Source organism: Leptodactylus fuscus, chromosome 9, assembly GCF_031893055.1.
Source record: "Leptodactylus fuscus isolate aLepFus1 chromosome 9, aLepFus1.hap2, whole genome shotgun sequence".
NCBI classification, from domain to species: domain Eukaryota; kingdom Metazoa; phylum Chordata; class Amphibia; order Anura; family Leptodactylidae; genus Leptodactylus; species Leptodactylus fuscus.
The window spans coordinates 77,554,549-77,570,215 of NC_134273.1; the positions used below are offsets into that span (position 1 = coordinate 77,554,549).

The following is a 15,667-nucleotide window of genomic DNA, read 5'->3' on the forward strand; positions in this document are numbered from 1 at the left end:
TATGTACAAGTGTAGCAGAGTTAATCCAAACTTCTCCAATTGGTGAAACTGCTGCAGCGTGATATTTTATCACAGAAGACAACAAAAAAGATTGTTTTTTGTTGTCGCCTGCAGCAGTTTCACCAATTGCACAAGTTTGGGTTAACTCTGCCACATCTGGGCCCTAAAATAATAACCCCCCTATTGACATACTGTCGTGATTACAGGATGGGGGTTTATTAAGCGATATAATCTGTATGTCATAATGGCAGAAGGGAGGGGTGAATGTGTCCCGGAGATTACATTATTCCTACCCATTACCGACCACAGTCCAGGTCGCTGACATAAACCCTCAGTCATTGTCTCCATTTCTACTGTTATCTATTTAATTGTGGTCGGAGTCATGTTAAAGCATAGCAGCAGGGACGTTTCATCACAATGAATCTCGGAGATGGTTCCCTGGGCCTGCGATTGGGGAGCAGCGAAGTGGAACTGTGGGAAAAGGGAAAGGGACATGGGAATTCACAGAGTCTTTGTGTAGGATTTTACTGCTTCCTGTATGACATCAGCATCTCCATGATGGCTCTTTCATGGTCCGACCTATACAAGACCGTGCACCGCAATGACAAAGACCAGTTATTCAAATAATAAAACTTAGAAGAAATGTTTTCACCTTTCCGTCACCACATTCAGTCCCGTCCGCCCAAGGGGTGTGTTGAGTCCGGCAGCCCTTGTGAGGCCCCTCCATGTTGTGGCACCACAGTCTCCGGCACTGCATCTACATGGGTACAAGCGAACACAACAGTCCATTCCCAGGCAGTTTAATGTATAACACGTAAATGTATCTATTCAGTGAAAATTGCCTACACCGCACTTTAATAAAACACTTTCTCAGGGCCCGGCTTCATTATTCAGAGAAAGGAGCCCACTTTGTACAGCTTTAATGACCCTCGCTCTACCCTCAAACAACCTATTTAAATATGGAACAAAGTTTACATTCACACTGGGAAATGCTGAAAACCTGGGAAATGCACATGAACAGCGACGGGTACATAGGCCGGCACATTACTGCATGTCCCAGTGCAAGCAATGAATGGGATAATCCCATGTTACTGAAGTGCAAAGTATGCAAAAATATAGAAATGACATTAGAATCTCATGCATAGCTACTGAAAGAGATGCCTGACAGCTAGCGACGGGGAATGAAATATTGCTGATGTGTGCGGGAGTTAAGGCCTAATGTACAGGGCTGCATCTATGGTAATGTATGGGGCTGTAATACAGAACCCCTGGAAGTCAACTCTCTGCACAAAAACAAGGACCCGAACTGTGGGCAAATCTGTAAGGTCCACAGGAATGGTCTCTCATCAACAGGGCTCTCTGTTGTATTACATGGCCACTTCACGTGCCAGTCCTGTCCTCAAAAAAGGGGTGCGGTGGGAAATTTCTTTGAGGTCACGTGGGAGTGGCCTTGCAAAGAGTGTTGTGGTCACCCCAATTCTTCGTTCTCCGCATAATGCAGTCAACAAATGTTAGCAAGTATGTAAAAGAGGCAGGTCATGGGCTCAAATGGGGAATCACTGATAGCACATGTGGCCGGTCTCTAAAAATACCTCTAACCGATTGTGGGCAAATATGCTACACACAGAGGCATTCAGAGGTTTCAGTGTCGGGTTAAAAAAATCATGGTATGCCCCTTTGTATGGTGTATTAGGGTGAGTTCACATGGAGTAAAGTGCCACGCAAAATCACGGCCGCAAAATAGCGCAGCATATCCGATCCCGGCTCCCATTGAAATCAAAGGGAGCGTATACGGCCCGCAAAATCTCACGCGGCGTATACGTGCCACATCACGTGGCACTTTACTCCGTGTGAACTCACCCTTAGAGAGATATTTTGCCCTAGGTGTTGTATGAAGGTACTATACATAGACTAATCTGTACATCTGGCCTATACAGGGGCGTAACCATGGAAGGTGCAAGTGTTGGAGTCACATCTAGGCCTCTCAGTCTTAGGAGGCTCAAAAATGTCCATTCAATTTAGGTATCAGTACTATATATGATACACGAGAGTTTGGGAGTCCTGTAAACATTTTTGGGAGCTTCAAGTTACACCACTAGTCACTGGAAGTATGACAAGGGCTCGTAAGTGCATGGTCACCTTTCAAGAACATGTCAGGGGAGGTGACACAGCCTAACCTGCAAACAAACTTTGCCGAAATCAATAGTAAAGATTACACGACATTAGGAGTAACGCTATTTGCGGTTTTCACTGCATTATTGAGCAGTTTTCCTCTCTGCAGGCTTTAGCTGTAGTGTAGTTTGCAGTTATCCCTGACCTGTTGGGTGGAGACTAGCTGCCATACACAACACACAGTAAGTAGAGGAGAATCTGCTCCATAAATGTTTCTCCCTCACTGAGAAACAGCCCCAAGATGAAGCAGAACATAGACATAGACATAGAAGTGCTGATCTGAATAAAGTACTTTGGTTATGACACAAAGCTTGTATTCAGCTCCAGCATCATTCTATGCCTGTATTTCTCTTTATGCTCCTGCTCCCTCCTTAGACTTCTATAGATTTGTGTATTTTCAGTCATATAACCTGCAGTTTGTCTCAAGAGAGCACAATTTTCAGGGTGAAAGTCAGTTAGCAGGGGGAGGGGGCAGGAAAAAACCCTGATAAGAGTATATGGGGTACTTGGTAAGTAGTATTTTTCTCTGATACGGTCTATTGCAAAATCACTTATTACTTATTATCACTGTACTAACGATTTAGGCAAAGTTTGTTGAAAAATTATTAACCAGTAATAAAACAATATTTGGCATGCTCTTAAGTTTCCTCTGCAAACATGGGGAAACCTCCAATAGCATTATGTATCAACATGACTATACAATATTTATATACTCAGAATATAAAAGTACTAACCATATACGGGCACACCTGCGATCCAGGCCCAAATATTAACTCACATTGCTTATTGATATTGTATATGATGCCGGGCAGTTGCTGAGAGAGAGGGTATGATCTTGATACGGGTTCATCGAGCAGGCATTCACCATATCCTGTACTAGAAGGGAATAACACAGAATCAGCACTGCATAAACTTCATCCCTAACTTCATCTTTTTGGCAATTTAAGGCCCGGGTTCATATCTGTGCCGAGGGTCCATCTGGAGCAGATCCATCATTAATCGTCGGACAAAAAAATCTTGTAAGCCCAACTTTTTTGTACCACGATTCCATCCGATGGACACCTGACCCTATTATAGTCAATGGGGTTCCTCGGGCTCTGTTCGTGTCTGCTATTTTGTGGTCCATTTGTCTGTTCCTATGGTCCTCCGACACACCAGAAGAACAGACACTTGGTGCAGATGTGAATTAAGCATCATACTGAATATCACCATGTCATCATTCCAGGGCTTTTTCCCTTCAGCAAATATTACTGGACTCAATATATCCATATTAGGAAGACAAGTCATATTATGGCGGTCTACAGATGTCTGTATGACAGGTCTGAAGGAGCCGCGAGGGCAATGTCATTGCTCTAGAGAGCACCTATTCACAAGGCGAAAACACCATTTGATTCAGGTGACCATATCTATCTGCAGGGCTGGGGTGATATGCTGGATCTGGTGACACTAACCTATCTATCTGCGGGGCTGGGGTGATATGCTGGGTCTGGTGACACTAACATATGTATCTGCAGGGCTGGGGTGATATGCTGGTTCTGGTGACACTAACCTATCTATCTGCAGGGCTGGGGTGATATGCTGGTTCTGGTGACAGTAACCTATCTATCTGCAGGGCTGGGGTGATATGGTGGTTCTGGTGACACTAACCTATCTATCTGCAGGGCTGGGGTGATATGCTGGATCTGGTGACACTAACCTATCTATCTGCGGGGCTGGGGTGATATGCTGGGTCTGGTGACACTAACATATGTATCTGCAGGGCTGGGGTGATATGCTGGTTCTGGTGACACTAACCTATCTATCTGCAGGGCTGGGGTGATATGCTGGTTCTGGTGACACTAACCTATCTATCTGCAGGGCTGGGGTGATATGCTGCTCCTGGTGACCTAACCTATCTATCTGTAAGGCTGGGGTGATATGCTGCTTCTGGTGACACTAACCCATCTATCTGCAGGGCTGGGGTGATATGCTGGGTCTGGTGACAGTAACCCATCTATCTGCAGGGCTGGGGTGATATGCTGGGTCTGGTGACAGTAACCTATCTATCTGCAGGGCTGGGGTGATATGCTGGTTCTGGTGACACTAACCTATCTATCTGCGGGGCTGGGGTGATATGCTGGGTCTGGTGACACTAACCTATCTATCTGCAGGGCTGGGGTGATATGCTAGGTCTGGTGACACTAACCTATCTATCTGCAGGGCTGGGGTGATATGCTGGTTCTAGTGACAGTAACCTATCTATCTGTAGGGCTGGGGTGATATGCTGGGTCTGGTGACACTAACCTATCTATCTGCAGGGCTGGGGGGATATGCTGGTTCTGGTCACACTAACCTATCTATCTTAGGGGCTGGATTGATACGCTGGTTCTGGTGACACTAACCTATCTATCTGCAGGGCTGGGGTGATATGCTGGTTCTGGTGACACTAACCTATCTATCTTAGGGGCTGGGGTGATATGCTGCTTCTGGTGACCCTAACCTATCTATCTGAGGGGATGGTTAATATGGTTGGTTCTGGTGACAGTAACCTATCTATCTGAGGGGCTGGTTAATATGGTTGGTTCTGGTGACACACTCTCTTTAATGGGTTCTTTAATGAGCTGCACATTGACTTATAGGGTAGCTACCTCGAGATGGCATTATTGGCATTCTTCCTTCTGGAGGAGACCTAATTTGCATACCTTTCCCCAGGGGGTCACTGCCTATAACACTCCCTACACCAGTTGGGGTGTCCAGAAGGAGAAAAGGTACAAAGAGCTCAGGAATAAATAAAATTTGCATTCTGTCCCTCTTAGTACATCTCAACATGTGTATGATTCTCTGATAGGGTCTTGGGCCACAAATATACCCTGGATTCAGACATCTGTAGCTACGCGTCAGACCTTGGAATCAGATATAGGCAACTTTCTGCATACGGTGATTTAACGTACAGTCAATTAGATGACCACTAGACCACCGTCTTAAGTTTGCGTTCTTCCTCGGAGATGCCCGCTGCATATCAACGAAGCAGCCTGGTGGCATTAAATCTCTATCATATTATAAGTAAAGAACACACTGTGCCATTGTGACTCTGACAAGCACGGCATGGGCAAAGCCTCGGATCGTTGCTGGTGCTTTGCAGAGGAGGCCTTGTTTCCTTCCCCTATCCAGGTATCCCCTCACACTGTTATACCAGGACGAAATGTCCAATTAGAAAATCCTAGGCCAGCATGAGACCACCAGTTGCTGTGGTTACCCAGTTTCTACGGACAAGGAATGCTCAGCGAGACGTTGCCAGCAGACGGAGATTACTCCTTTTTTTTATTACGCCATTCAGTGTCTGTAATAATTTATTAGTTCAAGAAGAACGGTCTTCGTGCATCATGCTAAGGGACTTCGTGGGAGTCCACGTTAGAATGTGAGACATCCGTGTCGCTCAACGTCTCCGCTGCAGACCGCACTCCCTCCGAGTGTCACCAGAGACAAATAAATGTGCAGGATTAAAACAATGTACTAGCAAGAAAATGGCAGGTTCTGACATCTGAGCAATCCCGCACGAGATATAGCGGAGGTTCTTAAATCGGTTTTGAAGTAGTGTGTATACCTAGCTGACAGGAATTTGAGGGTTATCCATGCATGAAGGGAAAATACAGCGAGAGATGCCAGTAACTTTGATAAGACAAAATACTTTGCAATATGCACAAATAAAGGTTTCACGTATTTCCTTGCCTTTGACAGGACGCGGATATTTGAAGTGCCTTTAAGCTTTGTGAAGGGACAAATCTCTTTTAAACTCCTCAAGGTGACACAAGTTTTAACAATGCTTCCCTGGTGGAAACTCGAAAAGAAGATTCTTCAAAGCTTTAGGCTTTTTCTAAGGCGTTCTTTTTTTTATTCGGGAAGATACAATTACCATAGAAAATGGGCATGAAACAGTAAATATAGTAAAAAAAAATATTGTAGTTTTTGGAAAGAGAGGATACAATACAAAAGAAGACGTTGGATGAAAGATTTTTGAGTGGTTTGGAAGAGTGACCTGTACATGTCAAGACGAAAACTGTAGCGTTACTGGTACCGGAACGTACAGTAGGCCGCTCAAACCTTAGATGATGGCTGCAACCCATTGTGAAGACTGAGACCCTTATACTGAGAGCCCACCCATCTGATGGTTCTTCTGATTTTTAGACCTTATTTCTCGTCGAACCTTTTGCCTTAGCCCAAGATCTAAATACCCTGGCCAAAGCAGTATTGCAGATAATGCCTCATCTGAACACCTACACCGTTTCACCATCAATAAGAAGACACCCAACCCTCAAGACAGGAAAATGGGAATACCCAACTTACTAACACCTAATGATTAGTCACGATATACATTATACCTTACCAATCCAGATTTAAGGGGTATTCTCCGATACACAGATGTGGTTCCCACTTCTAGGACCTGTACCTATCTCCAGAATTACAGTTATTCTGACCCCCATCCCACCTGTTGCATTTGTCAGTGGAGAGTGAATGGAGCGGTGGTCGTTCATCTTTAAAGATCTGTCCACGTTCATGGGAGTTATAGCTTAGATGTTTTTGTGACTCCCTCACTCCATTCACTCTCCATCTGGATGTGGCCGAGATCCTTTTCTCCTCATTCTGTAGGACATAAAGTCTACTTTTGGTTATTTTGCTACTAGAAGCTTAAAACTGATGATGGGAGATAACCGTAAAAGAGAATTTGGTCCAGTGGCTTCTCCAGTGAGGTACCCAACAGGTTTTGGTGAGGAGTGGCATATTTCACAAGGGCCACAGCTTCAGCAACAGAATCCTATAGTCCCTACAGAGGAAATCTGTCACTTATTACTTAAACTGGAAAATAATCTTACTACGTAGACTCAGAAGACGCTTGAGCATGGGGTATATCGTGAAGACTGAACCATGGTGTCTAGGTGGCACCATAACTAAAACTGTGGTGGTACTATGATGAGAGCACTGTAGGATTTTTCGCTAACACACTATCAACTCCACATGCCTTGGCTTGGATGTCTGTCACCTGTTGGTCAGGCCCAGGTGTCTCCAGACTGGTGAGACCTCAGAAGAAAAAGTTTGAGGTGCCCTGACCTAGACATCCATGCAAAAGAAGAACAATTGCTATAGTCATACAATGGTAACATTTACTACAAATGTTGATATCTAATACTTATCAATTCTATTCCACACACCGACGCCAATTGACAAGCACATATAGAATAATCTCCCAAGACTGTGGTACTTACTCTAAGAACTGGGTGATATACTTCCTGCTACATTTGGACCACATCCAGGGGTTGGTGTAAAAATTGAGTGTTGGAGCCATAACGTATTGCTGCTTGCCTCCCTCTTCTTTACACTTATTACTGTCATCGTGCGGCATATTGAATCTGAGGAAACATGGAGGTGAGTCAGTCACCAATATGTAGGATATGTTCACATACAATAAGATTATCTGACAGACAAGGTGAGCATCTTGCCTCAACCAGTGTCCTCCTTGTCTACTGAAGATGACAAATATCATACCTGTTTCCCCTCGTACCCCACAATAAACTATAGGAGATTCTTTCTACTATTAGCTGGTGTTATGGGGGCACTTTCGAAGTCAATGTTATGAGGGCACCATAGCTGAGGCTACATGACGATTTTGGACATGACATCCCTTGCACAAGCAGAGTGTAGTCTAAACATTGGTGGTCCCATCACTTTAGGGCGGATAGATAGATAGATAGATAGATAGATAGATAGATAGATAGATAGATAGATAGATACTGTAGATAGATAGATAGATAGATAGATAGATGATAGATAGATACTGTAGATAGATAGATAGATAGATAGATAGATAGATAGATAGATAGATAGATAGATAGATAGATAGATAGATTTGTACAATGAGTGTTTACACGCAGCAATTTTTGGATGGATAGATTTATACAATTGACACAAATTTTTGATATCACAGATTAATTTCTGATTAATAGTCAATGAAACTGATAATTTAGCTGTAAAGATTATTGTTGGCTGTGAAAACTCATAGCGTGTAAACCCCTCTAAAGGTTAATATAGAATGGTTTATTTCAAAGGCAAATGTATTTACATGAAACGTACACGTGTCCAAGCTCATGTGCTATCGTAAACGCCGTGCTGAGGCCGTTGTCTTCACTAATGGAACAACTTCTGTACGGATCACACACTGTACCAAGTTCTGCCAGACCTGCCAAATGATATCATTACGGGATTACGGTTAGATTATATCACATACATGAATAGCCATAGTAAGGCTAGGCTCACATCTGTGTACGGGTTTCCGTTCAAGGGGTCCTCTTGGGGACCCCTCGAATGGAAACCTAATCTGCATAATAAAGCGGTTACTTTAAGAAACCCACAGACCCTATTGACTATAATGGGGTCCGAGTGGTCTCCGTTTGATTTCCATTCTTAATAACTATGCCGATTATCATAAGTTCCTGGGTCACAATACAACATCTGTACCATGGTCTCCTCATAGGGACCCGAGAGACCTTTTGCACTCCTTATAGCTACCCCCTAGACCAGCTTTAGTCACCCTTCCAAACGTTTGAGGTGCCCTGACCTAGGCATCCATACAGCACAAGAAGCAACCAATCACAGCGCAGCTTTCATTTTGTATTCTGCTCCTGAAACATGAAAGCTGTGCTGTGATTGGTTGCAATGGGCGACTATGGGAGACAGTTTCGCTTTCAGACCATTGTAATAAATCTTCCCCTTTACGTGCTGAAAATGGCTAAAATAATAGCTCTTACCTAGTGTATCGCATTTCTCTTGGGCTCGACATATATCCTGTCTGGAAATGAACAAAAAACTATTGTTTTACCAATAGAAAACATTAGACACCTTGAAAAAACTTTATCGAAGCTTGTGTAGAAGAACACATTGGAGCAGTTTCCTATAGCAATCTCACTGGTTGCAACTGCATCAATGTCTCTTAGTACTAGTATTGATAAATCGACCCCAGACAGTGGATCTATGTCTCTATATACCAATATATATAGTATATTTTTTGCATTTTGGCCTCTGTTATTGCCATTTGCCTGGCGATGCGACACGGCGGCACGCATATATTATTTCCACGCACTAGACTTTTTCCATACATTAAATCCTAATTCATAAAACAGTTTCCAGCTACTTCGAGCACCGGGATCTCCGCTCTGGGATTTCTGCCTTGACGTAATTCTCGCTAAATGAAATATCTGCTGCCGGTGACAGGGTGTTAAAATAATCGTTCACCTCATTTATCACATTTTACACGGACACCTGAGGAAATCAGCAAAACGGCGCGGCACTCCAGGGACTGCGATAATCTTATTCCCGCAACCCTTGTCATGTAAATTATAAGCCAGAAGTTGTTATAGACGCACAAGTGTAGCATAGGGCTTGTAGGCCCACCTGAGTCTAAAGCCCGTATGATGGCTCATGGAGTCTCTATGGTCTGCACTATGGACAACTGGGTGGTCACCAAAAAGGCGACCATTACTGATCTGATAAAGAGTGTCAATCAGATCTATGATTGGTAAATCTCCTAGTCACATGGGCATGTGCTCTAATGGAGCGTAAAAGTCGCGCAACAAAAAAATGTGTGTGCTTTGTCTGCAACTTGTGCTCTTTTAAGGTACAGGTGAATTTTTGGACTTGCAGGATTTTTTCATCCAGCCATTTTCAACAGAGAGGAACCCAACAAAACATTGAGGTCCATGCTGGCAAAAATGCACGATACTTGGTCACTGTGGCCAAAAATTCACCTAGTTTGGGTTTGTTACGACAGCTGTGTCAAAACTAAATCGCATTGACAGCCATTGCAACATTTTAGGTTATCCCTATATGGTAACTTTGACTGCAACTCCAAAAGGTCACCCAAAGATTGCCACATGACTCAATGACTTGACTTGACTTTAATGTAGGTGAATGGAGTCGCATTGCCAACTTGAGGGTGCTATGACTGCGACTTCTAGTTTTTTGTGAGAAGTTGCAATAAGTCGCTGCCCAGGTCGCGATCTAAGTCTTCATACAAATACACGACCATAGTCAATATGTAACTTCATCCCAGGGCTATTGATGGCACAACAAGCCCAATAAGAGAGATTACACTTCTTCCGAAACTGATTATATATTATACCATATGTCAGTCCCGCGAAGAGGAGGGGATAATGCTTATTTGCATAAATTGGGCTCCCCCAGGTAGTACTAGGGCGTTCCTGATCAGAAGGGAGGAGGGGATTACCTTACCTTGTTATTAGCACCGCTGTATCATGATGTGAATGATGGTTGTCATCTGGATTGTTCTGGGACTGTTGCCAGATGCAAAAATTTTTTAAGGTTGTCTGAGCATTATAAGAAATAGATGGACCCTCCTGGACAAAAAACAAAAGAACACTTATCCTGATCAACATATTCATTCTGCACCTCCTCTGTTACAAAGAAAATATTACACAAATAATACGGTACCTGCTCATCGAGGACCACGGCTAATTTTACTATGGCAATATTGATCAAGTTCCCAATGCTTGGATCCTTATAAATGGAGGCTACCTGCAAGAAAAGACATTATCTGGTCTGGTTGACATCAAGGCATAAAAATATTCACAGAAATTTCGCAAAATGGACACTGAGAAAGTCTACGTAGCTACAAATGTAAATGCGTATTACCACCAAATACTAAGGAGGCTCCACTGGCAAAGATGGAAAAGATGGTATTCTATGATGCTAGGAATAGAGACGGGGCACATGCAAAAATAGCAACCTGCAGTATCCCTTCCGTATTGCTATTCCTATAGGCACCGTGTTTCGTACTACACAGTTTTACTACAGTTACCTAGCTCACCCTGATGACATTCTTCTCAGCTGTCATTAATGTAAATTCACTTGAAGATTTGGAGAATGCGGAGTTGTCTGCTCAGAATTACTTAGCGTTTCTGCTGTTTGTAAGTGAATATTTATGGAGGAATAAAATGTTGATAGGTCTCAGTTATATGCAGAGTGTGTAATGCTGTTAAATAGCGTAAAAAACATCTGTGACATTGTCATTTCATGGTGGATTAAGCGCTTTTGCTACAGTACCCGGCAAACCATCTGCGGAGCATAAGCCTTCTATAGAGCGTCAAGCATCTTCCCATTTAGGAACAGTTAATGACAGCAAGTGACTAAAAAATAGGAATATGAAAGGCTCCATAGGTGGCTGTAATGCTCAAGGACACCGAGGGCGAAATCCTCCATTGCTCTTCCTAGTCGCTAAACTGTGAGCATTAATATTCAGGATAGATAAGAGTTTCTGTAGTTTTATATACAAAGCATTTAGTCGCTAGGTGGGCGTATGGAAAGAGTTTACAGGGTTAAAATGTATGCATCAACGATGATAAGTGATAGAAATGGGGGTGATGTGGGTAATAGCGGGGTCTCCTTGGCTAGCAGTGGAGACACTGAGGCTGATAATAGGGACCCTATGGCAGGGAATGGAGGGTTCTGAGGATGGCAATGAGGCCTCTATGTGATAGTAATGTGGACTCTGTGGTGATAAAAGGGCCTTTATGAAGACTAACAGGGGCTCTTTGGCAGGTAACGTGATCCTTAAGACTGGCAATGGGGCCCCACTATGTCTGGTTATTGGGATTCTATGACTGGTAATGGGGTCTCTATGTCAGGTAATGGGGACTCGGTACCCACAAGGTTGGTAATGGAGGCTTTGTGACTGGTAATGGGGGCCTCTATGGCCCCTCTGATTTGTAATGGCGCTCTTTTGGCTAATAAAAGGCATCTACGGCTGTTAACAGGGGCTCTGAAAGTGGTAATGGGGGCTCCAAGGCTTATAATGGGGCCACTGTGACTGCTAATGGGGCCACTATGACTGGTAATGAAGTCACTATGGCTGGTAATGGGGTCTCTATGGCTGATAGTGGGGCTTCTATGGCTATTAGAACTCAGTGGCTGGTAATAGGGCTTTCGGCAGGCTATGGGGCACTATGGTGGGAAATCGAGACTGTGACTAATAATGGAGGCTTTGTGACTGGTAATGAATGAGGCATGGTGATGGGAAATAGGGACTGCCACTATATTGGGGCCCTGTAACTGGCACCATATAGAGGCTCAGGCAGTGGGTTAGTGGGAACAAAGGATTGGGTATACTAAAATCTGACGTGTATGACTCCTTCTATCTGGTTACAAACACAAGGTCCTCGGTAGCAACTTCGACTTTCTGTGTATGTCCAGCTGACCGAAAACCAATATGGCTTTCAAGATTGCTAGTGATTCTATGAAATATTGTATTATGTGGCCCGGGGGTGCTAGGTAACAGCTAAAATGGCAGCTATGTTCCTCGCCATCCAACTTTCCCAAAAACAGATTCTACTAGATCGAAGAGGACGACACGGAGATTGGGAATCAATGCAAAAGAGAAGAAGATACTTACTATGGACATAAGTGTTAGCACATAATGCTGGAGATTAGCACCGTGATATTCAACCATCTTATTGTCGGCCACCACCATCACTTCGACATACCGAGGGTAGGACAAAAAGCGCTTTGTTCTCTTGTGAGTGCGCGTCCCATTGATCTTATCCGTGTGATTGTATGAGGGATCCTGGTTTGCTAGCAGCCCTCTTTTTAGGTCGCCTATATCTGAGAACATGCCCTTCTGTTCCCGCAGACTTCCCCGCTTTCTCTGCCTGAATGGATTCGATTTTTGACCTGTGGTAAAGAGTTAAGAGGAGACAAAGTGTAAGAGCAAATATCATGAAGCCATAATACTACCTGTGTACATAGGCCATGGCGTCGAGCACAACCTGTTTCCTATATACACAGCTCTTAGTAACAGCCACCTCTTTATACTTTGTAGATTACCCAACCTGGCAAGGCCTTCCAAGCCTTCGGGGCACACAAAAAAAAATATTCCTGGCTGCAAAACCTATAAGTGATATAAGACGCGCTCACGAATACAATGAAATAAAAGCGCCCCAGGCAACAACTGAAATGGTGGCATACTCATAATAACTCCCATAGCCTGGTGTGATGTGATGGGTAGGATAAAAGGCAAATATTAGCACTGTAAGCAGCATTATTTATAAGGCCGGGGCCACATGGAGGACATTATGTTACAGCTGCAAGGCTCAGAGAACATAGACCAGAAATAGTCCTATTGTCAGATGCAGCTCTATACAGGGGCGCAACATGTGACCATGGGACCCTATAGCAAAGCTTGTAATGGGGCCACACTCTACTATGACCATCGCAACAAGTTCCAACCTTGAAAAATGTACCATTATTTTTGTTCTTCTTTACATACAGGGATAATGTATGTAGTGATTTTACTGTACAGATAATACACACAGTGATGTCACACTATAGGAATAATGCACACAGTGATGTCACAGTACAGGATAATACACACAGTGATGTCACACTATAGGAATAATACACACAGTGATGTCACAGTACAGAGATAATACACACAGTGATGTCACAGTACAGAGATAATACACACAGTGATGTCACAGTACAGAGATAATACACACAGTGATGTCACAGTACAGAGATAATACACACAGTGATGTCACAGTACAGGGATAATACACACAGTGATGTCACAGTACAGAGATAATACACACAGTGATGTCACAGTACAGAGATAATACACACAGTGATGTCACAGTACAGAGATAATACACACAGTGATGTCACAGTACAGGATAATACACACAGTGATGTCACAGTACAGAGATAACACACACTGTGATCTCACAGTACAGAGATAATACACACAGTGATGTCACAGTACAGAGATAATACACACAGTGATGTCACAGTACAGAGATAATACACACAGTGATGTCACAGTACAGGGATAATACACACAGTGATGTCACAGTACAGAGATAATACACACAGTGATGTCACAGTACAGAGATAATACACACAGTGATGTCACAGTACAGAGATAATACACACAGTGATGTCACAGTACAGGATAATACACACAGTGATGTCACAGTACAGAGATAATACACACAGTGATCTCACAGTACAGAGATAATACACACAGTGATGTCACAGTACAGAGATAATACACACAGTGATGTCACAGTACAGGATAATACACACAGTGATGTCACAGTACAGGATAATACACACAGTGATGTCACAGTACAGGATAATACACACAGTGATGTCACAGTACAGAGATAATACACACAGTGATCTCACAGTACAGAGATAATACACACAGTGATGTCACAGTACAGGATAATACACACAGTGATGTCACAGTACAGGATAATACACACAGTGATGTCACAGTACAGGATAATACACACAGTGATGTCACAGTACAGAGATAATACACACAGTGATGTCACAGTACAGAGATAATACACACAGTGATGTCACAGTACAGGGATAATACACACAGTGATGTCACAGTACAGAGATAATACACACAGTGATGTCACAGTACAGAGATAATACACACAGTGATGTCACAGTACAGAGATAATACACACAGTGATGTCACAGTATAGGGATAATACACACAGTGATGTCACAGTACAGGATAATACACACAGTGATGTCACAGTACAGAGATAATACACACAGTGATGTCACAGTACAGAGATAATACACACAGTGATGTCACAGTACATAGATAATACACACAGTGATGTCACAGTACAGAGATAATACACACAGTGATGTCACAGTACAGGATAATACACACAGTGATGTCACAGTACAGGATAATACACACAGTGATGTCACAGTACAGGATAATACACACAGTGATGTCACAGTACAGGATAATACACACAGTGATGTCACAGTACAGGATAATACACACAGTGATGTCACAGTACATAGATAATACACACAGTGATGTCACAGTACAGGATAATACACACAGTGATGTCACAGTACATAGATAATACACACAGTGATGTCACAGTACAGGATAATACACACAGTGATGTCACAGTACAGGGATAATACACACAGTGATGTCACAGTACAGGGATAATACACACAGTGATGTCACAGTACAGGATAATACACACAGTGATGTCACAGTACAGGGATAATACACACAGTGATGTCACAGTACAGGATAATACACACAGTGATGTCACAGTACAGGATAATACACACAGTGATGTCACAGTACAGAGATAATACACACAGTGATGTCACAGTACAGGGATAATACACACAGTGATGTCACAGTACAGGGATAATACACACAGTGATGTCACAGTACAGAGATAATACACACAGTGATGTCACAGTACAGGATAATACACACAGTGATGTCACAGTACAGGGATAATACACACAGTGATGTCACAGTACAGGGATAATACACACAGTGATGTCACAGTACAGGATAATACACACAGTGATGTCACAGTACAGAGATAATACACACAGTGATGTCACAGTACAGGATAATACACAGTGATGTCACAGTACAGAGATAATACAC

The 15,667-nt window shown here is 43.1% G+C and overlaps 1 protein-coding gene across 1 annotated transcript in view; it reads right to left on the reverse strand.

Annotated features, from left to right (window-relative positions):
* The window catches only part of ADAMTS9 (ADAM metallopeptidase with thrombospondin type 1 motif 9), a 154,641-nt gene that overhangs the window by 102,864 nt on the left and 36,110 nt on the right, over window positions 1–15,667 (reverse strand). The window contains exons 4-11 of the mRNA XM_075287475.1: window positions 12,608–12,885; window positions 10,651–10,734; window positions 10,432–10,556; window positions 8,952–8,992; window positions 8,278–8,383; window positions 7,413–7,556; window positions 2,907–3,048; window positions 653–757 (exon numbers count right to left, since the gene is read on the reverse strand). Of these exons, the coding sequence (XP_075143576.1) occupies window positions 653–757; window positions 2,907–3,048; window positions 7,413–7,556; window positions 8,278–8,383; window positions 8,952–8,992; window positions 10,432–10,556; window positions 10,651–10,734; window positions 12,608–12,885 (1,025 nt within the window). The remainder of the gene's footprint in view (window positions 1–652; window positions 758–2,906; window positions 3,049–7,412; window positions 7,557–8,277; window positions 8,384–8,951; window positions 8,993–10,431; window positions 10,557–10,650; window positions 10,735–12,607; window positions 12,886–15,667) is intronic.